The sequence below is a fragment of the Mauremys mutica genome, chromosome 11 (genome assembly GCF_020497125.1).
Source record: "Mauremys mutica isolate MM-2020 ecotype Southern chromosome 11, ASM2049712v1, whole genome shotgun sequence".
In the NCBI taxonomy this organism is placed as follows: domain Eukaryota; kingdom Metazoa; phylum Chordata; order Testudines; family Geoemydidae; genus Mauremys; species Mauremys mutica.
In genome coordinates, this window is record NC_059082.1 from 17256284 (window position 1) to 17279375 (window position 23092).

At 37.9% G+C, this 23092-nt stretch overlaps 1 protein-coding gene across 2 annotated transcripts in view; it reads right to left on the bottom strand.

Annotated features, from left to right (window-relative positions):
• EFL1 (elongation factor like GTPase 1) overlaps nt 1-23092 on the bottom strand; it is a 155041-nt gene that overhangs the window by 88509 nt on the left and 43440 nt on the right. For both annotated transcript variants that reach the window (XM_044980895.1, XM_044980896.1), the window contains exons 13-15: nt 19541-19692; nt 18273-18448; nt 15358-15493 (exon numbers count right to left, since the gene is read on the bottom strand). In XM_044980895.1, coding sequence (XP_044836830.1) covers nt 15358-15493; nt 18273-18448; nt 19541-19692 — 464 coding nt within the window. The remainder of the gene's footprint in view (nt 1-15357; nt 15494-18272; nt 18449-19540; nt 19693-23092) is intronic.

Consider the following 23092-nt stretch of genomic DNA (forward strand, 5'->3'; position numbering starts at 1 on the left):
ATTATTCATGTATACCATTTTCTGTTTCACCTTTTTGTGAGTGAATTTAAGCACTATTAATAGGTGCTGAGTTTAACAGTCCTAGTGACTAAAGAGGAGGAATTCACAGGGATTCACTCTGTAGCCATAAGCCCTCCTGTACTATACCTCTGGTGTAGAAGCTTCAGAGGTAACACAAGACCCTAGTACAGCAGATGTTTCCAGGGTGGGAGATGCCTGGATGTTGTATAGCAGTTGTAGCCAGAATGACATGTTAGGGCAACCATCGCCTGTCCACTGTAGCCCTGAGGATTAATCTGTTGGTCTGTATAAAATGTCTTTTTGATAAAAGTGTGTAGGCTGCATAGATTATAGAATCTTTATAATAAGCTGTAATGCAAGATACCTATAGACATCCAGGCCAGACACCCTAGTCAATTTCCTGCGTGACGCTGAAAGCAACCTTTAAGACCCTTACTCAGAAAAGTAATAATAGAATACAAACCTACGCAAATGTCTAGAGACCTTTTGAATGTCTGCTAACCTTTCACCTAGATAGGGTGAAGAGTGGAGGATTTCTGCCCACAAATCTCACACGTATACCACAAATTGCGTACATATCTGTCACTAATACGCACATAAAAGGTTAGCCTATGAAAATAGGTACCCTAACATTTCCATGGGGGAAAGACAAATTTGGGCATAGGAGGAAGGATTTCTCCCTATAAAAAGGGTGACAATCCACCATTAGGCAGGCGATACACCCATCTTTCTATTCTCCATCGTCTCACCCTGCCTACACCTACGAAAGCTGTCAACTACTGATAAGTCGTGGTGTTATTTCTTTTCAAATTTGTAAGTATAAAAGGAATCTAATTTCTGCTTTACCTCTAAGCATCTAGTTTATAGAGGGTTAAAACTCATAACCATTTTTCATCACTTCCTCTATCTCTCAGAGGTGTGAACACCCTAGTGCTACTGCACTAGTGAATTTAAAACTTAATTATCATAGGTATTTCTCTTAAAGAACTGTGATATTTTGTAACTTTGTAATCTCAAACTGCTTTTAACATTTTTGCATTTACTTCTTGTTTCATTGATTTTAAATAAAAGGTCTTGATTGACTAATTTTGTCTCAGTGTAATTTCCTGTCGTATACCCCAATCTCCTTGTATAAATTCTGTGAAGCCTGATTCAAGACGAACTTTATCTTCTGATCACACATATTGGCGAGCCATACCCAAATTATTAATATCTATTAATTATTATTAATATTACTAATTAATTAGAAAATTAATTATTAAATAAAACTAAATTAAGTGGATAAATTCCACTGTCCCTACTAACCCACCCCAAATCAGGCTACACCACACCTATTCCCTTGTTACCTTTCTTTCTCTCTTGCCAAAACAGGGGGAGACAAACAGATTTTTTTTTAAAAAAAGTAGGGGCTATCCTAATGTAGTACTATTTTCAGGGCACTAGGAAAGAACATCAGTCAGTTACAATAATCTAAAAGGTGTGGTGAGAAGTTACCCAAGTACCATTTCTGGGTTTATTATAAAATATTAGTTGTCTTTTTTTTTTTTTTTAAAGAAATAAGGCCAACATTTTCAAAAAAATTTAAGCATCTCAATGACCATCTAGGTGCCCAATAAATCATCTGACTTCTATTTGGGTGCTTCAGTGATTTTTCAAATGATGGGCACTATATGTTCCCAGGACCGATGGGCATCCATAAATGATCATGCCTATTTTTGGGATACTCAAGACCTGGCCAAGGGTTTAAGAATCGAAGTGGAATTTTCAAATTTGATGTAGGGAAGCCAAGGAACACTTGGAAGTTAGACATTGTCAGGATATACATAACTCATTAGGTGCAGTTTACATTCAACTCCTCATTGGCTGATGATGCTATAGCACAGCTACAAAAAGGCCACACATACACAAAAGTAGGATCAGAAAGAGGTGGAAGGGGCAAGCTTAGGGACAGGTAGATGGAATATGTGCAAGATAGCACACAGAGTCAGGGTTTGGGTTGCTTTGTGGTGGGGATTGGAAGTAGAGGAAGAGGCCAAGGAACAACCTATAAACTGTGCCTCTACATTCTAAGGAAACTGAAGGAGGAGGAGGAAATCCTCTTATCTTTTTAACAGTGTCTAGCAACTGTGCCAAAAACTTTCTGGGGTTCTCAGAGCTGGAGACCATTCATGGGTACAAAATCAGCCAAGCTGCCAAATTGGTGTGATAGTCTAACGGATGAACTAGAGAACATAACACAGGTAGATAAGCCATCCTCTGTTTTTCCTGAGAAGGTGACCATAGGTCTGAGCAATCTGGTCACCATCTCTTTGCAAAGAACTATGGGTGCGACCACAGACATCAATTAGTCAATTTTCTCACCAGCTCTAGAGCATTTCTGAAGGCTCTGATTCTTAAGACTAATGCTATCACTTCCCCAATGACAGGCAAAACAACAGAGGAGAAAGAAAGTTATGTAATTATGCTCTGGGACTTGGATTCGACTATTGGGGCCATGAGCAGGCACAATGGGATAATCCAGAACTCCTGTAAATTAGCATTGACAGTAAAGGCATTTTTCCTGGAGTTAGACCTATAAAATGTGTACGTTTTAACTCAAATTTATAATGCAACTGGAATATAGTCCAGGAATCAGGGATCTCCTTTATAACTCTGAGGGCAGGGTTGACAATATATTGTTTTCAGAAGGTATAAAATGGCTACTAATAAACTATTTTCCACCAAGTGCCAATTATAAAGGGCTTGAAAAATTTAACTGATACCTACTAGCCCAACCCTAACAGTCAGGCTGGAAGAAAAACAAACAAACAAACATGAGCAACCATGCCCAAGCTCCAATTTCATGATTCCTGCAATTTAAAGAAAACATTTTGTACTGTTTTATGCAGTCTATATTTTATGGTAGTATTCTCAAAATTTACTAGAGTCTCAGGCTGCATTAACTTTTCTGCAAATTTGCTGTTTCTTGTAGCTAGAATGAAACATAGCACAGCTATCCTCGTCACATGCTGATCTCTCGACAAGAGAGGGACCTCTCTCCTATACTCATTACCAGATCAGAGGAGAACCAGAAAATGGTCAGGTATGGTGCGGAGTCAGTTGATACACCTGTACCCTGATATAACGTGACCCGATATAACACAAATTTGGATATAACGTGGTAAAGCAGCACTCGAGGGGGGATGGGGCTGCACACTCTGGTGGATCAAAGCAAGTTTGATATAACGCGGTTTCACCTATAATGTGGTAAGATTTTTTGGCTCCCGAGGACAGCTTTATATAGGGGTAGAGGTGTACTTCCATATAAGATAACACCTGTATGGGTTCTCGGAATGTGATAGGGGTACAATGAAGCCCTCTTGTGTTGCAAATGCCTCAAATGCAGCAAGATGCTTAATGATGAAATTAAATAAAAATACACTTTCTAGATTGGTTAGCTTCATAGACAATGGTGAATACATGTTATATGACAACATAATGTAAAACAAATGTTTATATTTAAGACTCCATACTGAATCAGGAAGTTTTCTGGCTAACTATTTTTCTTTTTCAATCATTATTTGCTAGTCTAATTTAATCCACACATTTACCTCAAGCAAAAGATGTCTTGGCATCATAGTCTATAAAGAGTTACTGTTTTCACAGTTACTATATAGCTGGCATATGCTTATGATTCTCAAATTAAACTTTTTGCATTTTTAAAGGCCTAGTTTTCCAGTAGGAAAATTATTTGTGTAATAAAATAAAGAAATGGGCAGCCCTTCAAGATGCCTATAATTTTACTATATACTTCAGCAAGAAAACATGACTGAAAAGATTTAGATATCTACAGTTTTAGAGCAAAGCCAATGAAAGTATCTAAAATTAAAACAAAATTAACTAGGTTTAAGTTATTGGTTAATTATTTTGCCTTACAATGTTTTCCAAAAAGTTTGTCTGTAGCAATACAGTTGAGGAAGAGTATAATGAAAACCATGCAGTTTCTTTCCATGTGACTTTGTGCTTATGCAAAGTATTATCAGTTGAAAGGATCTGGCTGTGGAACTAACTTCCAGAGGAGCTTAGACAATCCCAGATTCTGACCATTTTCAGAAAAAGCGACAAATAGAGCTGGCTGGAAAACCAGACTTCTATTTTGTGAAAAAACCCTGTGATTTTAAGATGTGTTTCCATTTTACATCACAACAAAAACGAGACCTTTCAAAATGTTTTGGAAAAAACACGAAAGCCTCCCACCTCAGAAATAGCCAGTAGCATTATGGTTTTGGCACTCACCTGGGATGTGGGAAACCCAGGTTCAAGTCCCTGCTCTGAACCAGGCAGTGTGCCCATGCTACTGGCTATTCTTGGGCATGGCTGTGTCTTCTCTCTCTCTCTGAGCTCATGCTTGGGAAAAAAACCAGATGATGTAGTCATATCATATTATAACACTCTTTCCATTCCACTAGTATCTCAGGAGGATGTTAAACTGCAGTTACTAAAGTTAGACATTTTAAAATCAGCAGATCTGGATAATCTGCATCCATGAATTTTAAAAGAGCTGACTGAGGTGCTCAGTGGACTGTTATTGTTCATCTTCGACAGAGGGGAAGTTCCAGAAGACTGGAAGAAAGCTAACATTGTGAAAATATTTTAAAAGGATAAACAGGATGACCCAGGTAATTACAGGCCTGTCAGTCTGACATCAATTCTGGGCAAGAAAATGCAGCAGCTGATAGGGGACTGGATTCATAAAGAATTAAAGGAGGGTAATGTAATTAATGTCAATCAACATGGCTTTATGGAAAATAAATCCTGTTTAACTAAATTTTTTTTTAAAATGAGCCTACAAGTTTGGTTGATAAAGGTAACACTGTTGATGTAATATAGTTAGACATTGGGTGAGGTGTTTGATTTGGTACTGCACAACGTTTTAATTAAAAAACTAAAATGATATAAAATTAATAAGGATCAGTTCTTGGTGTTACAATATTTAACATTTAAATCAATGACCTGGAAGAAAATATAAAACCATCACTGATAAAGTTAGCAGATGATACGAAAATTAAGGGCGAGGTAAATAATGAAGAAGACAGATCAATGAAACAGTGCTATCTGGATGTCTTGGTAAACGGGGCACAAGGAAATAATGTGTGCTTTAGTATGGCTAAATGTAAATGTATACATCCAGGAACAAAGAATGTAGGCCATACTTATAGGATGAGGAACTCTATCCTGGAAAGCAGAGCCTCTGAAAAAGATTTGGGGGTGGATAATCAGCTGAACTTGAGCTCCCAGTGTGATGCTGTGGGCAAAAGGGCTAATGCAAATCTTGGATGCATAAACAGCGGTATTTCGAGTGGGAGTAGAGAGGTTATTTTACCTCTGTATTTGGCATTGAGGTGACTGCTGCTAAAATATTGGGTCCATTTCTAATGTCCACAATTCAAGAAGTATGTTGACAAATTGGAGAGGATTCAAAGAAGAGCCGTAAAAATGATTAAAGGATTAGAAAACATGTATCATAGTTTTAGACTCAAGCTCAATCAATTCATTTTAACAAGGAGAAGGCTAAGGGATGACTTGATTACAGTCTATAATAGGGGTAGGCAACCTATGGCACGCGTGCCAAAGGTGGCACAGGAGCTGATTTTCAGTGGCACTCACACTGCCCGGGTCCTGGCCACCAATCCGGGGGGGCTTTGCATTTTAATTTAATTTTAAATGAATCTTCTTAAACATTTTAAAAACCTTATTTACTTTACATACAACAATAGTTTAGTTATATATTATAGACTTATAGAAAGAGACCTTCTAAAAACGTTAACATGTATTACTGGCACGTGAAACCTTAAATTAGAGTGAATAAATGAAGACTCGGCACACCACTTCTGAAAGGTTGCTGACCCCTGGTCTATAACTACCTACGGAACAAATATTTGACAATGGTCTCTTCAATCTAGTGGAGAAAGATATAACATGATCCAATGGCTGGAAGCTGAAGCTAGACAAATTCAGACTGGAAATAAGGTGTAACATTTTTTAACAGTTAGGGTAATTAACCATTGCAACAATTTACCAAGAGGCATGGCGGATTCTCCATTATAAGCAATTTTAAAATCAAGATTGAATGTTTTTCTAAAAGATATGCTGTAGGAATTATTTTTGGGGAAGGTCTATGACCTATGTTATACAGAAGGTCAGACTAATGGTCCCTTCTTGCTGGGAATCTATGAACCTCCCTCTATATTCCATGCTGGACTGGAGAAACCTTCTTCACATAAATTTAGTTGAGGCTAATTTTCGTCAGAAAGTTTCAGTTTCAACAAACTGGCATATTTTGATAAAAATGTTTTGTCAAAACCTTCCTGGCCATCTGCAGCTGCAAAGCCTTCTATGCCTAAACTTTTCCACCAAAACCAGAATGACAATACTGAACTATCTCCCACCCACATACTTAAGTGTTTTGATGGACTGGGACTTTTCACTGCAAAAAACGTAAGTCCTACATTCAGTATATGTCCCTTAAAATTCTCTCTGTCCTGCAAGAAGACAACATGTTTTTAAACAAGAAGTCACTTTTATGAATGGAATTCATCCTTCAAGGTAAGAAATCCCCTACAGCAGTGTTTCTTAAACTTGAGACGCCGCTTGTGTAGGGAAAGCCCCTGTTGGGCAAGGCCGGGTTGTTTACCTGCCACGTTCACAGGTCCGGCCAATCGCGGCTCCAGGCCAATGGGAGCTGCTGGAAGCGGCGCGGGCCGAGGGACGTATTGCAGCTCCCATTGGCCTGGAGCAGTGAACCGCGGCCAGTGGGAGCCACGATCGGCCGAACCTGCGGATGCAGCAGGTAAACAAACCGGCTCAGCCTGACAGGGGCTTTCCCTATACAAGCGGCATCCCAAATTTGGGAAACACTGCCCTACAGGACAGGAGGAATTTTAAGACACCAGGACTGAATTAGCTCACTAAATTCATGCAACCAGATGACGTCAGCGTAAATGATAGTACTGTGATAGTAAATATTTGATTACTAGTGGCCTGAATTCTGCTCTCCAGTTGTTTTAATATGAAACTTACCAAGATGAAATGCCAGTGGTCCCTGAATTTTACATAGTTTAATTCTAAAATAATGTTTTTGTATTTGGTAGAAATTACAGTTTTTCTGTCTAGATTTTTAAGAAAACAGTTTCATGTTCTAGGATCTTCAAACACCCTTTTTTTCTTTTGCATTACCTGTATATTGCCACCATTTGTGAAAATATAGTTCAAGATCTCTCGGCATTTCTATCCTACACTATAATATGCAGAAGCATAAAAGGACATTTGCAGAAAGTCAGTTCAGGATGAATTTAGGCATACAGATCTAAAAGATTACCTACGAATATTTTAAAAAGCAATATATAAAGATGTAAGTATTAGGACACATGTTTAATTTATTCATTCAGTTATTGAGACTGCACACACTATATATTCAAGGGCAGCTAAGTATCCAGTTTTGAGCTCATTTAGCCATCTGTACATGCAACCGCTAATTGTATGCAAAATTAGGCACACAATAGCATACCTACATTTTCGTAATATTTGGACTTTCAAGTTCCAGACTGAGCCTGCAAGACTGGCAGTTTGAAAGAAAACATTATTTGTAAAATGCATAAATATGCAACTGAATTGGTGATTCACACAGGAAACCTGAGATGCCATTTCATAGTCACTTTTCACAATATAATTAATTTTTTTTCCATGTAAAAAACAAAGCTGATCTTTGGAGCCTGCCCATCCCATTCACTTCACCTTTCCCACCTAGGATTTTGGGGATCTGGGCACTGGAGGGCTAATTTTCTTTTTAACTCATTGCCAAACTCCCTCAATATTTGGGAAAAATCAGACCATTCTGGGTGGGATTTACATATGAGCCTAAGGGAAGTGGGAATAAAATCCCAGCTTTAGGTGCTGAACTCCCTTAGGCTCCTTTGCAAATCCCAAGCCCTATGACAGCTACACAGCTGTGGATAGTTCTATGGCTGCAACAAGCTCTTAGTTTGTTTTCAGAAGCTGAGCCAACTCCTCCACTGTACCACCAATATAACCTCTAGCCACATGTCTATAAAGTGATATAGAAATTCTAAAATTCTCAAAAATGCACATTTACCTTTGGTAAGTACAAAAAGCTAATAGGCTTGACTAATGTTTTGATCCTTAAATTTTTATTTCAATTTCATTTATTAATAGTCTTCTCTATGGCATTCATCACCACTCAACCCCTCAAAACTTTCATGAGCGTACAGTATCCCTACAACATGAAGGAAAAGTAGCATTGTTAACTTCATTTTACATTTTAGGAACTCAGGAACAGAAAGATTATGAGACCTGCCTAAATTTACACAGTCTATGGCAGAACCAGGAACTGGACTCAGATCTTCCAAGTTCCTGTCCAGTGCTTTTAACCACAAAACTATCCTCTTCTTTTGCATACGAGTAAGGCTGCGACTGTCACAGAGGTCACGAATTCAGTGACTTTCCAGGATCACCATGCGCCTTCCCCTCCACCACCCAGAGCACCAGCGATGGTCTCAGGCTGCACATTCTCCGCCCCTCCCCCCTCAAGCACCAGCGGTGCCCCCAGGCCATGCGCTGCCACTTCCGTCCCAGAGCACCCATGGCACCCCCAGGAACTCCTGCCCCAGAGCACCTGCATCACCCCTGGAGCCCCCACCAAAGAGCACCCAAGATTTAGTCAGGGGTATATAGTACAAGTCATGGAGAGGTCACAGGCTGTGAATTTTTGTTTACTGCCCATGACCTGTCCATGACTTTTACTAACAATACCTATGACTAAATCTTAGCCTTACCTATGAGAAATAAATCACTGAAATTAATGGGGGTCCTTATCAGAAGTGTGGATCAGTACTGAACTGATCCAAGGGGAAAAAACTTCCATGCATAACTCTCATGGACCATTTGGGCTCCAGTGTTTTCAAATGGATTTCACAACAGCTTTCATTGGTGCGGGGTGGGGGGGAGAGGGTGGTGAGACAGTTATGGCTGAATATGTCTTAGTTACCTAAACCTTTCTAGTTCTATTATAAGACTGGCAGGCATCACCACTGGAAGAACGGGAAAGCGTGAATAGATATTAATTTAAAAATAATGGGGAAAAAAACTTGAGGTGAATAGGAAAAAAGTGTACATTTTATAGGATGGACAGAGGGTCAGTCAACCTTTAGGGCCTGAGGAGATAAATAAGGATAAAACCAAAGTAGGCCTCAGTGTCCCTCTGACTGGGTGAATATACACATCAGCTTTCCAGACAAAAAATAAATAAATGTTTAAATACCGTTAAACAAAAGCCTACTAAGATGATACAGAAATGGGCTTTCAAAACAACTATGCATAAACATAGTTTTCTATATGCAACTCTGCAAGGTTAAAGACCCAGAAGGGAACCTTGCTTATAAGTAATTGTTTGTTTGTCACAGGTCTCTTTTCTCCCATCCTAGAAGAGACAGAGAAGACTGACAATGGTAATTACTTCATCTACCAGAAAGGAAAATATCTATCAAGGGTAAGTACCAGCCGACCCACTTCCTGTCAGAGAACTTTGAAAGTAATAAACGTGTCCATTAAATCTCTCTCAATAAGCAGCATGTCTTAAAGGGAAAGGGAAGAATGCAGCATTAGAAAAACTAACACACAGAGTTATCGCCCTTGTTTTATGGCTCTCACATTCTATCAGAGACAGTAGGGACTGACAAGTGATGTAGCAAGCAGCGTACCAAAGAAGGTGGATGAACCTTAATGTGCCATTTGAAACATTTTCCAGCTAAATTAAGTTCTTGGAAGCTGACAGGTCCAATTGATAAAACTGGATAAATCCACATCTAGAAGACAAAGTGGCCACCTTGTTGATTTGAATGACTGGTGCCCCACATCAAGAAGTTATTATGCTCCTGCCAAAGTGACATTTAACACATTTAGGATGGGGGTGTTTGGCCAAGTAATGTGGTAAAAATTACATTTTTTTTCATCTACTTACAGTGGTCTTAGAGGCACCTGTTGCTGCAACAATCAAAATATAAAATAATGTTTTAACTCCCCTCCATTTGTGGCTCAGATAAAACTTTAGGACATGCTTTATGTAGAAGAGATATGGACAGCTCTTTCCTAAGAAAAAGGCTCAGAGTTCTAAGAAGGCAAGTCAAAAGATTTGTTACGTGGAAATAAGAATTAACCTTCAGAAAAAAATTCTGGGAAGTGGAAAACACATACTACAATGATAAGCACAGGGCATATGTGCAGTCAGGCAAACACTGCCCTGTCCTTTAAAAATTAGGGGCTAAGGAAGAGAGGTAATCAAGAAGTATCTGTGGAAAAGTGGCTATAACAAAAAGGGGTACAGGACGGACCTTAAAACATCTTGTACTGAATAATGATTTGTAAGAGACAGATTTAGAATCCAAATCACTCTACCTCTTGCTTATAAGACAATACTTTGAGAGTTATATGATTGGTTTTTAGATATTTTTCAGTGTCTTAGGATTCCGGTCAAGGCTTTTCTTCAGCCCAACTTCACATCACGTCAAACAATTTCTTGGCCATTACATCTCATTAGAAACCAAAAGGTACTGCAAGGCTGCTCATTAGGACCTGGCAGAGATTGTGACTTGTTAGAATTCGATTATATACAATCTATAGCAGAAAAAGTAAAAACTACACAGTAAATTTTAAAAAGAGAAATAGGCAGTCATGATTAACTGCATATTCCATATGGCAATAATTTAATTACAAAGGGTAAAACTCAGCTTCCTTAATTTACTAGATAATTTACAAGTAATTTCCTTATATGGCTGGAGAGAAAGCACTTATGCATCCTTTGAAGCTGAAAGATAAATTGGCTTTGAAACAGAAATCGCTGTTACTAACTGCAATCATAAAAACCTAGCACCAGTAATTATTACAAGTTCCCTTTTATATGGAAGATATTGCATTCTGTCATTGAGAAGTCAGAAAAGGTGTTTATTCAAGCTACACAAATTAACAATGTACCTTTATGGGAAGAGAAAAGAAACAAACTAGAAGACAGATAGGGCTTTTAACTCTTTTGAAAATGCTTAAAATGACATCAGATTATGAATGATGCTTCAGTTTGCATGTTCTAGATAAGTATTAATTTAAACCCATTTGTCAATATACTCAGAGATCAGATGTAAGTGCGCTAAAAGTGTGAAATACTAAATATATTTTGGCTAACAGCCTTAATTGCTTTAGTGCCAATTCTGATCTTATGCTACTAAAGAACAATTTTCCTCATAAAATCCAGACAAAGCTTGGGATGTTTCATATTTCTGAAAGGATCTACACTTCAGTTAAATAAAAAAATAGCATATCCAGATGCTCATTATACAATGGGTGAACTTAATAAAGTTCCACCATTTTGAAAGATTCTTTTGGTTCCAGAAATATTCCTTTAAAAAAAAAAATTAGAAATTTTCTAGAAACAGAAGACTTTCAGACCAGCAAACCTTTCTAAGGGTGCCTACTGTACAAAGGTAAATAGCAATGACAGTTATAATCAACCATTTTTTATGGGTCAGATCAACACTGAAAGAGCTGTTTTTGTTCTTTTAAATATTTCATACTCATTGTGTTTTGTGTGTGTGTATATTTATCCACTTATTTTTAACCGAAAAAGGACAACTTAGCATATTCAAACTACTTATAGATCCAGTACAAAGCTCTAACATAAGACGCTTGCAAATAAACTCAGGCTTTGTCTACACTCCCATTTTTGTCGGTCAGGGGTGTGAAAAAAACAATACCCCATGACCGACATAAGTTTCACTGGCAAAAGAGGCTCTCCTGCTGACATAGCTAACGCAGCTTGTTGGGGGTGCTTTAATTATGCCAGCAGGAGAGCTCTCTCTCTCCTGCTAACTAAGAGCGGCTACACAGGAGACCTTACAGCGGTACAGCTGTGCTGTTATAAGGTCCGTAGTGTAGACATAGCCTCACATTCACCAGCTGCTGAGGATCTAGATACAGTAGTAGTCAATACACAGTGATTAGAATGTGATACTAAGGGTATGTCTTCACTACCCGCCGGATCGGCGGGTAGCAATCGATTTCTCGGAGTTCGATATATCGCGTCTCATCGAGACACGATATATCGAACCCCAAACACGCTCCCGTCAACTCCGGAACTCCACCGGAGCGAGTGGCGGTAGCGGAGTCGACGGGGGAGCCGCGGACGTCGATCCCGCACCGTGAGGACGGGTAAGTAATTCGAGCTAAGGTACTTCGACTTCAGCTACGCTATTCACATAGCTGAAGTTGCGTACCTTAGATCGACCCCCCCCAGTGTAGACCAGGCCTAAGTGATGAGCATGGTTAAATGCCTAGATTACTGGAACCCAATCTTGAGCCAGTATATACGAAGCTTTCTTTACTTTTTAAAAAGGAACACGATGCAGTACAAAAAGTTGGAGCAGGAGTTATTTCTTCTAGCACCTGATCCAATATGAAGAGGGTTTTTTGTTTTGTTTTGTTTTTCCAAAAACTGGGTAGCATTTAACAGTCACTGTAATACAACATCTGGAAGTCTTTAGGTTATCATGAGAGAGGTAAGTTTATGACAGAATTCATATTGGCAGAAACCATGGCTTCACCTTGCCCTGATTCTCTGACCTCCATTTTTGCTCTCTCTGTCCACTCTAAGTCTTTGTTCCCAGCAGCAATCTGAAGAGCAGTTAGTTCACACCTGCCTTCCCTTTGTCTTCAGCTCAAAAGAGTCTGTTCTTTGGGGAAGTATGGAGTAAAATATGGCATATAACATAAGCTACTTTAGTCTCTGTTCTCATTTAAATGATTGTGCTTTATTCAAATGCACTGGATTCATGTAGTTTTGAATAATTTGTTTTACACTAAATGTATTAAAAATATACTGTTCTTAACTATGTATCCATGGAGTATTGTGTAGGTCTTGGTAAGGTGTCATATACCATGACGTATAAGCCATTACTACAATGTCCATTTGAATGGAATAAAGGCAAATAATTAACTCTATCACCACGTTTCTGCAAAGGACAAAAATATACAGTATTAAACAGGATTAGGTAATGTCTTCTACAAATGATGGATTTTAGCTATTATTTACTAGAGAAATCTGATACTTAGGAAATGTTCTAATAAGGAAGGGAATGGGATCAATGCCTTACATGAAAGCAGCTTTTTACACTTAGTAGGACACATTTATTCTTTGAAATACACCCTTAGTCGAAATAGTTAACACACCATCTTTACATTACAATATGACTAAATATCTACACAACATAGGAAAGTTACTTACTAGCAGCACTACACTAAATGGTCCTCAAAATACATATTCATGAAAACTATGGACAAAAATGCAGTTTATTGGTATTCATTAATTTCACAACACTGACAAAAGATTAATATCATATTGTGTCTGAGGATGTTTCTGCAGCACTTTAAATGAGAATGATTTAAAAACATCTGGAACTGATTTAAGTTTCCATGATAGGTCTAAAGATTTGGAAACTTAATTTAATTTCCTGCAGATTTTATGAGGAGCTAGCAAACATCTATTTTTAGAAATACATGTGGGCTTTCACAAAAAGCTGATGTATATTAAGAGATCGTTAGCCACTTCTAATTTCACCACTTTCAATCATAGTTAGATTAACATTGGTTGGTATTAAATGCTAGATTATCAACAGTTTCACTTCTAGACCATGAGCTGTTTTTATACTAAATCACTTCAAGACCTCCTACTTTCTGTAGCTGAGGTCAAATGTGAGAAGTGCTGTATTTACTGAGCTTCATGAGTCACACAAAGTGAACCTTGTACTTTTTATACAAAATACAGTCACCAAATAATCATGAATTGTTCAAGCTAGCCATATGATGTATTTATCTCTTTTTCTGACAGAATTTTACATCTGGAATTTATAAGCCACACTCTTAAGTATCATATGGGTATTTTTATAAACTGGTTTCTATTTTTTTTTAAGCCTTCTATTACAAAAATATGACTCTTGATATTTTACTGATGCTGGTTAATACAAGAGTTACAAAATAATGGAAAGTTAGTTGAATCAATAATACTACATAACAGTTTAAACATGCAAGTGTTCTGACATAAATTAATACCTTTGTTTTAAAAATACAGCCCTTTAGTAATATATACAGATGAAAAACCATACCAGATTGCTGTCTGTTATATTCACAATATGCAACCTATTTTTACATTTCATATGAATCAATTTATAGATTTTAAAATGCTAAGTTTTACTATAATGCAGGCAAATTTTGAAGGAAAACCATAAACATAATGTCAAATTAAGGCAAGTATCATAAGAACATAATGCTGTTTGAGGTAAAAAGATCATTAATAAAAGAAATAAGTAACAGGAATCAGTAACTGAAGCACCAAAGCAAAATGTTCAGCACTGAACATTCAGAATAGAACAGAACAAAAGGATTAGGGCAACTTATTTATCCTTCAAAGAAGTGGGAGTTAAGTGTGGGAATTTGTCACAGGCATAAGAATGTTTCTTAGCTATCACTGGTCTGAGATGAGGATTTGGAAAAATTTATTGGTTGGGAAAGAATCTGTATTGCTCTAAAGTATTTCCAGTCTTGACAGGTTGAGAGATAATCAACCTTAAAAATCACAATCATTTCCAAACACCATTTTAATTAACTACCCTCCTACCCCCTCAAAAAAGTCAATTATGATATGATTTTAGCAACCAATATCAAACAGACATTACAATATGCTTGTAAGCCCTTTGGGGCAGAGATGTAATTTTATGATTTTATACAAAACCTAACACAATGGACACCAATCCTGATAAGGGCCTCTTGATGCTACCAAACCACAACACAAATAGTTCATAATAATAATGATAAAAACCACACTACAAGAAAACTGGGATTACAAGTTTTCCACTGTTGCGAAAGCATTTCTAATCCTTGCACAGTTCACGAAACACTGGACCCTAACATTGCCATTAGTCCCTCCTGCTGGTGATGCTTTCCTGGCAGTGGTCCAGGACTGAATATAAACAGGGACTCAAACCAGTTTAACTTTCAATCGCTGATTCCTCCCACTGATGCATTTTTCCCCCTTCCTGATTGAAGGGTCACAAATTCTGCAATTAAAATGGCCTAGTCCTTTTTCATCTTTGATTCACTTAAACCATGAAGTTCAAAGTTTCAAGCTAATATTTATTTCTTATTGACTTTAATCAGATCTGAAGGATTTCTACATCTTTTATATACTGAATGACCTCAGCATTCAAGGCTCTATGAACTGAACCATTAACACAGTCCTACCTAGAACATTGCCTGAAGGCACTTCTTCTAGATCCTCCAGTCCTCTTCCCATCAGCAAATAGAGATTCTCTAATGTACAGCAAGCCATGTGAGGTATTGATGGCAGATCATCTGCAGCAGAACAACCTGATGGTAACTAGGCACAGAGAAAAATAATCAATGTTGGATATTTATCTCGAAGTAACTGCTATTAACTAGGTTCTGAAGTGACTCTAGAACTGAAAAAAATACATACCTACAGCATTTTTAGTTTAACAAAGTTATCTGTCAGAAGAAATTCTGATAGAAATCAGTGTTAATCAAATTATTTTAAGTCAAACTTGTGGGGAAACATGGTTCATACAGGGAACCCATGAAAAATTACTGTTAGAATGACATAGTAGCAAGAGTATAATGTAATTTGTTACTTTTATTAATTTTTAGAGAGCATATTTATCTCAGAACATTCTTTATTTTAAGAGTAACACAAATATTTTCATAAGTAATAAATTAGCTTTTATGAACACAGTTCCAAAATAACAAAAGCCAAAATTGAACACAATTCATTAACTAGTATTTTCCCCCGCAAAGGGAAACATTTCCTCCCTAATCATTTTCTTGAGATCTTCTAATGGTCTAGATATTGGAGTTAGCAGTGGAGACAGTACTCAAACTATTTTGACGATGTTAAGTCTGAATATATGTAACGAGATTGTTGACTCAACACAGTCAGCTGAAATTTCAAAAATAGTCAAAGAACACCTTCACAGCAGCATATTTGAAACATGATATTAGAATATAAGGAGATAGAGGATCAGAGAGTAATAGAGTCTGGATTGGAACAGGAGATCTTGAAGAACAAAGTTACCAAATAAGAAAAAATTCACATTTTCTCTTCTATCTTCTGTGTCAGTCCAGACAGTATTTATGAAATAGAAGGGAAGGATTAGTGTTAATGCACTGCAAGATGTTCCGTCTGAACACCATGTCCACAGAAGCCAAATTTTCAAGTGACCTCTAATTTTGGGTGTCTAACTTCAGTCATGTAAAGCCTGTGTTTTATAAGTTCAGAGCACTACCAATTCCAACTTTAACTAAAGTCAGTACGAGTTTCAAAAGCTCAGCAATTCTGAAAATTAGGCCACAGCTGTCTGCAGGTGGGCAACCAAAATTAGCTGTCACTTTTGAAAATTCAGGCCTAATTCTATAATGCATTAAAGCATGAAGTGAAGCTCAAGTAGTTACATTAAATATCAAAAAAGGTGTGTCCACTTTCTCTGTTCTAGAAGAGACCATTGATCTAGTAGACTGATCTCAAAGATTTTAGTATAGCATTTCCACTAATGCAGTAAGCCTTTCAGAGGAATTATTTTATCCAATTAGGTAAAATAAACTTGGCAGAGCCCTTGTGCAGAATGAATATATTTTCTGACATTTACGGTCTTGAACCTTCCTAAGATAAATCATGCTCTAGTAATGTACAAACATTCCTGGCTTCCTAAGTCTTACTTGGGTAGGACAAAATAGGGTAAAAAAAGCCTTGTCATGACTGAAATACAAGCAATTGACTTTTGGTGAGAGTGTGGAAGAAGCCCCGCACTACCTTCTCCAAAATAAAAATTATGATTCCAGCACAGGCATTAAAGTTCACTAACTTGTCTAGCTGAGCAGACATCTATTAGAAACAAAACTCTGACAAATCAACTGGGCTCCCTTCCAGAATTTCAAAGCCTCTCGGAATGCCTTCTAAGGAACATGTCATCATGCTCCCTGCTAGGAGATGGGGAAGTGCTAATGAGCAAACAAGTTGGAGGGGTGAGAGGAAATGGAGCACAGTTTGGCTTTGAAAGGTGGAGAGCTGGAAGGAAAACAAGAAAGGATGCAAGTGTGGGAGACTCCTCTAGTTTCCTCCCAATGAACATCTATGCCACTGAAGGAAGATCACAGCACTGATGACCTGAAAGCCATTCATACCTCCCTCAAAGGCAGCTTAGTTAGCTGCACATTATGGGATTTCCAAACCCAAAAAGGAGATCCTCTTAAAAAATACCTTAGATGAAAAAGCAACAATAAAAACAATTTGGCATAATTTAACAGAAAAAGGAATTTAGAAACATCACAGTAACCTTCATAATACCTACTTAGTATAAGCACGAACTTAAAACCTCCTGCTACAGCATCCAAAAAAATCCTCCAACAGATGCTAATAATTACAATGTAGTTTTTTTATTTATTCTGAATTCAAAACTTAGGTCAGTTCTTCTGTCTGTGCTTGTGTGTCACAATCCAATTATAAAATATGAATTTGCACACCAAAATACTGAGCTCCAAAAACAAAAAAATCACAGCTGTAACTCTTTGTGGAATAACTATATGAACCTTACCCTAGAACGTAGTCTGTGTCTCCCATAAGAACAAGGGCCCAATCACATATCCATAAAAAGGCATCTCTTACATACTAGGCAAAATCCTATTTTTCATAGATTAATGTTCAGAAATCTTGATTTAAAAGCCTCCAAAACTTAAGTGATAGCAATGAGCTGGCAGTTAGACAACATACAACAACATTCAGATACAAGCCGGCTGATTAAAATAGGCACACAGGAGTATTAGATTTTATACACACTCTTAAAAACAGGATACACGGCATACAAAACCACCAATACTTCATTAAATTTCCACTCGGAGCTGCACTGCAAGTGAGACTGATAACCCCTCATTTTACAATCTATGATTAGGCACATAATGCTTAGTTTTGTTATAATAAAAATACTAAGTAAAATTTTGGCAATTAGTTTCCTAAGTCACTTCGACATTTCTGGAAAAAAAAATTACCCAAAATTATTAATTGGTGAACAGCATCTGAAAAGTTGTTTAAGTTATCAATGTTGTGAAATAATCCCAAACGATGTTAACATTTTACAATCACCTCTTACCTTGTTCAAAGATTCAGCAGGATCATATTTTGGTCCCAGAACAAAGATCTTTTGCCCTCTTCGCACCACACCACTGAACACTCTAGCAAAAGCAATGAAAGACTCCTTGTCTGCTTCTTGTTTCACAGTTTTTAGGGTCATGCTCTCTGTTTGACTAGTGAGCTCCTGCTCATCACCTAATCAAAGTTAAACAATAATGAAGTGTAAAAACAGTTTCTGTAGCATCCTGAGAAAAAATAATAATGAATCAGAGCGCCCACTCACTTGCGAAGAAATATTGGCGAAAGCAAGGAACTGCTGTTATGACTCAAGAGTCAGGCCTTATTCACACATTTTTTGTACTGGTGTAACCATTTAGGGCAAGATTTTTGTATCAAAATATAGTTTTAGCAGTCTAACCCCTATGGTGGACAGAATTATATTAGTACAAAGGTGCCTAACACTAACATAGCTTATTTCCCTCCCACATAGGAATATCTCTGCAGGTATGAAGCACTGACATAACTGCGCCCACACCAGGGGGGGCTGTACTGGGGGTGAAGGCGTACAAAGTGTATGTGCAGACAAGCCCTCAGACAAAGCATTACTAAGAACCACAGAGCCAAATTTCCCTACCAGATGTTCTTTTAAATAGACAAACTCAATGCTTTTAGGAGGTGAAGGAGGTTGGTGGAGACAGTCTCTAAGTAACGCCGCTACAATTAGGGATTAACCTTTTCACTTATTTAAAAGTCCAGTTTACTGTAATCATACACACTTAAGCTATTTACATATAACGACATTCAGGTTACAGATAATAGTGATACTGATCGACTAATTTGACTGGCTATTTGCGCCAACCCCTCCCTCCCTTTGCCTTGTACTCTTCACCTTACTCTCACTCCACCTGGCCTCTAGGCTCCTCTCTTTCCTTCCCTCCCCTTTCACCCCTGCCCTACCCTCTTATCCACTTCCCTTGTCTTTCCATGTAGTTAATCCCACTTCACCAAACCACATCTAGAACATTTAAATAACTCAACAAAGATTTCTGGCACTAATACGGTATCTGTAAACCATCACTCCATTTGTGTACACTATCCCTTTGTCTTGTCTATTTAGATTGCAAACTCTTCGGGAAGGTAGTCTCTCTTATTCTATGTTTGTACAGTGCATACCCAGCACAATCAGGTCCTGTTCTCAGCTGACGCCTAAGCGCTACTGTAATAAAAGCAAAGTATTTCCCCATGAGAAAAATGGATGACAAAAGACAGTCCTGAGAAATACTGTACCTTTTGTCTCACCAGTCTTCACAGTCAGTTCAGATTCATTTCCAGAAAGGGCCTGTTCTGGTAGCTCTTGTCCTTGACTGGCTATCAATTTTTCTGCATGTCTTCGTCTTGCAAGCTCACGTCTTTGAGCAATTACTTCATGTGTTAAAGGCCTATATTCCATTTAAAATCATTAACATTTGGAAATACCATTCATTTTCCAATAAATACAAAGGAACTGCAATATTATGTCCGAGACAGACAAAACTGAACTTAAATTTCCAAAAAAATTTCAAGGTTTGTTAGTGATGTATTTCCAGCAGTTTTTAAGGCAGAAATAAAATATCCCATTCTTCTGCTACATCCAGGAGGAATCTATTATGCTACTATTATGCTTGTGGTATTAAAACAAACCCATTGCATGTGTAATTGTTCTGAGAATTATCACTCTTTTGATGAATAGTGACTTGATAACAGTCATGATAATTAGAATCACAAGCTAGTGCTATTACAGTAATAGCAGAGAATAAAATGGAGTAAGTGTGCAGTTTAGAAATATTTATATCACACTAACTTTGAACAAATTGCAAGAAAAAATATTTTCTAACCAACTATCAGTGAATACATTCATTTTAGATTACTTGTACTATTTCTGGCATCCAAATTTATATCTCTAAGCCAAGACTGGAAGCTACCCAGAGCAGAGAAAAGGTTTTGTTTGGTTTACCTGCTCTCTAAGCTGGTGAGTATCTACCCTAAATAGCAGTGAAACCATTACTTTAATGAGCTTAACACGAAACAGTGAAGGAACAGCTTTTAAAAAAAAACAAAAAAAACTTAAATACGCTGAGTGAAATCCTGGCTTCACTTAAGTCAATGGCAGTTTTGCCACAGACATCAACGGAACCAGGATTTTACTTCCTGTATTTACATTTCCTTCATACATCAATTCACTGGATACTTCTACCTTACACTAATCCAAATTAATTCCTATCCAAAATAACTGCATCTTATGTGTCTTGCGGAGCAAAGGAATTGCGTTTAAACAGCCAAAGAGAATTTTAATATTCTGGTAGTACTTCTCATTAGTCCATAGTCCCCCTTTCTTTAAAAAACAAAACAAAACTATATTACAAAGAAAAACAAATATACTAAGTCACAAGCAGAATGACCAGAAAAAAACTAGATTTAAAGAACTTAACCACAAGGATATTTAGCCAAGAGGGAACCTGATCTTTATCATTTTTATTTTTCTTAGCAGCATAATTCCTTCCAAAAGGTAATATAGGTAGAATTGTTCTAAATACAATTATACAATTTTTCTCAGACTTTTTCATTGCATATCAATGGCTTATTTTTAAATTTACTTTTAAATTAACTGCATTTTTCAAAATCTGGCCATAAATAAAACTTGTGATATGAGGCACTCAAATAAGTGGAGGCCATATAAACACTTAATTTCAGTCCAACCACAGTCGCTCCCCGAATACCTTCCATTAGCTTCCTCTATATGATGGCTCATCAGTGAGCTGTACCTGTGATCTCTTTCATGGGCACTGTTTCCAAGTGACAGGACTCTGCCTGAACTCTTTCCAGAGTGGAACTCTGCAGTTCATTAGGCTATAACCACCCCTGTTCCCACTGTACCCCCAGAGTTGCAGGGTAAGTGGTACTTTATATCCCCTTGTAATCTCTCATGAGTGCATCCTCAGATGATACATTTTGCTACCTTTACCTCTTTTAGGGTGGAACTCACAGTCCTACCAGTCTCCAACTGGATCATGGGATAACAGTCCCACTGTTTCCAATTGTGTTAACAAGGCTGGCCCAACTGTAGTTGTTAACTGCCAGATGCTTCTCTCCAGAAGCATGTGACCAATGGCCAATTAGAGTGACTCAAAACAGCTCCTTCCAAACAGATGTACTGTCCATATGCTCAGAGGTCCATGGCAAACAGAGAAAAGGGTGAAGACACAAAAGATCTACATGTCTGGGTCCCACTCAAAACTCAAACTCTCTCAAAGCTTAGGTGAGCTGCCCAGTTACCTCAGATACATCACCGTGGCCTGGTCTACACTGGGGGAGGTGGGTGGGGTGGGAGGCAGGAAATCGATCTAAGCTACACAACTTCAGCTACATGAATAACATAGCTGAAGCCAATGTACTTAGATCTACTTACCGCGGTGTCTTCACTGCGGTAAGTCAACAGCTGACGCTCTCCCGTCGACTCCGCCTTGGCCTCTTGCCTTGGTAGAGTATTGGAGTCGACGTGAGAGTGCTCGGCGGTCGATTCATCGCGATAAATCAACCGCCGCTGGATCGATCGCTGCCCGTCAATCCAGCAGGTAATGTAGACAAGCCCACAGAATCTCTGCCTTACTTCCACATCCCTAGAACATGCAGCAAGGTATAGAACTATTTCTGGGCAGAGAGAGACAGGCTGCCCTCCTGCACTCACTCTCGGTCCCTCCCCTTGAGCAGCTGCTGGTTGAGCTCCACCTCCTTCATTCTCTTGGCAGGGTTATTTAAGGGATTACGGTAGTGTTCATCTGATTTTAGGATCTGACTCTGGAAAAAATCAGCCAGGTTAACCTGACTGGAAACAGGCAGGTAGATAGGTAGGTAGGTATTTCCCAATGAACAGCTATCCCACTGTCCTGTTGTTATGGGCTGCTGGTATTTTCCCCAGGGGTATCTTATCTCTGTTATTGTTTCAATTCCTCCTTGTTTTCAGCTAATAGCCTTCTTTGATTTAACTCCACGAAGTCAGTCAAAAAATATATCAAACAGGTAAACTGAGGTACACATAATATTCATAGAAAACACTACAGAACTCCCTCATCCTCCATATTCTATGACAACATTCAATTCAAAGTCCTCCTCACATTCGAGGCCCCACATAATTTTGCCTCCACTTACTCTCTGCTCTCATTTCCTCTTAGTCTGTACATCTTCAAATCCTATTGCCTTTCTTTCCTTTTTTTCCCCTCTTCCTTTGTGGTTCAGTTTTTCTCCTGCTACCCCATAGGCTGGGAAGATTATCCCTCTTCTTGTTCATAAATTACTTTTCCTCTTCTTCACAGCTTCTCATAGTACTTCCAATATTGTCCTCATAAATCGTTCCCTTTCCTCAACTATTGAGGCATGCCATGTCTTGGTTTTTCCCAAGAAAAATCTCTTTAGGGCATTTTGTAAACATGTAAATTGTAATGTAAACATGTTTAGGGCATTTTGTAAACATGTTTTGTAAACATGTACTTTTATGGAATTATATAAATGGCTTTTAATATTACCACCATGTGTATACCACATCCTCCATGTGTGGTGGTGAATGGCTTTGAAATTTAATGATGCAAAATACATTAAGAGGAGAATTTTTAACTGTTATATCTGATGTTGAAAAAAATAAAGCAAAAGCCACAAGGAAACTTGAGGAAAAATTTAAGACTGTCCTAGTCGCCTTAAAACCTATTCAGATTTTTCTCCCATCCCCAATTCACTCTCCATCAACTTCTCTTCACTGAAAGATAGGTCACACAATGTGTTAAGAATAAGTAGACAATAAGCAAAAAT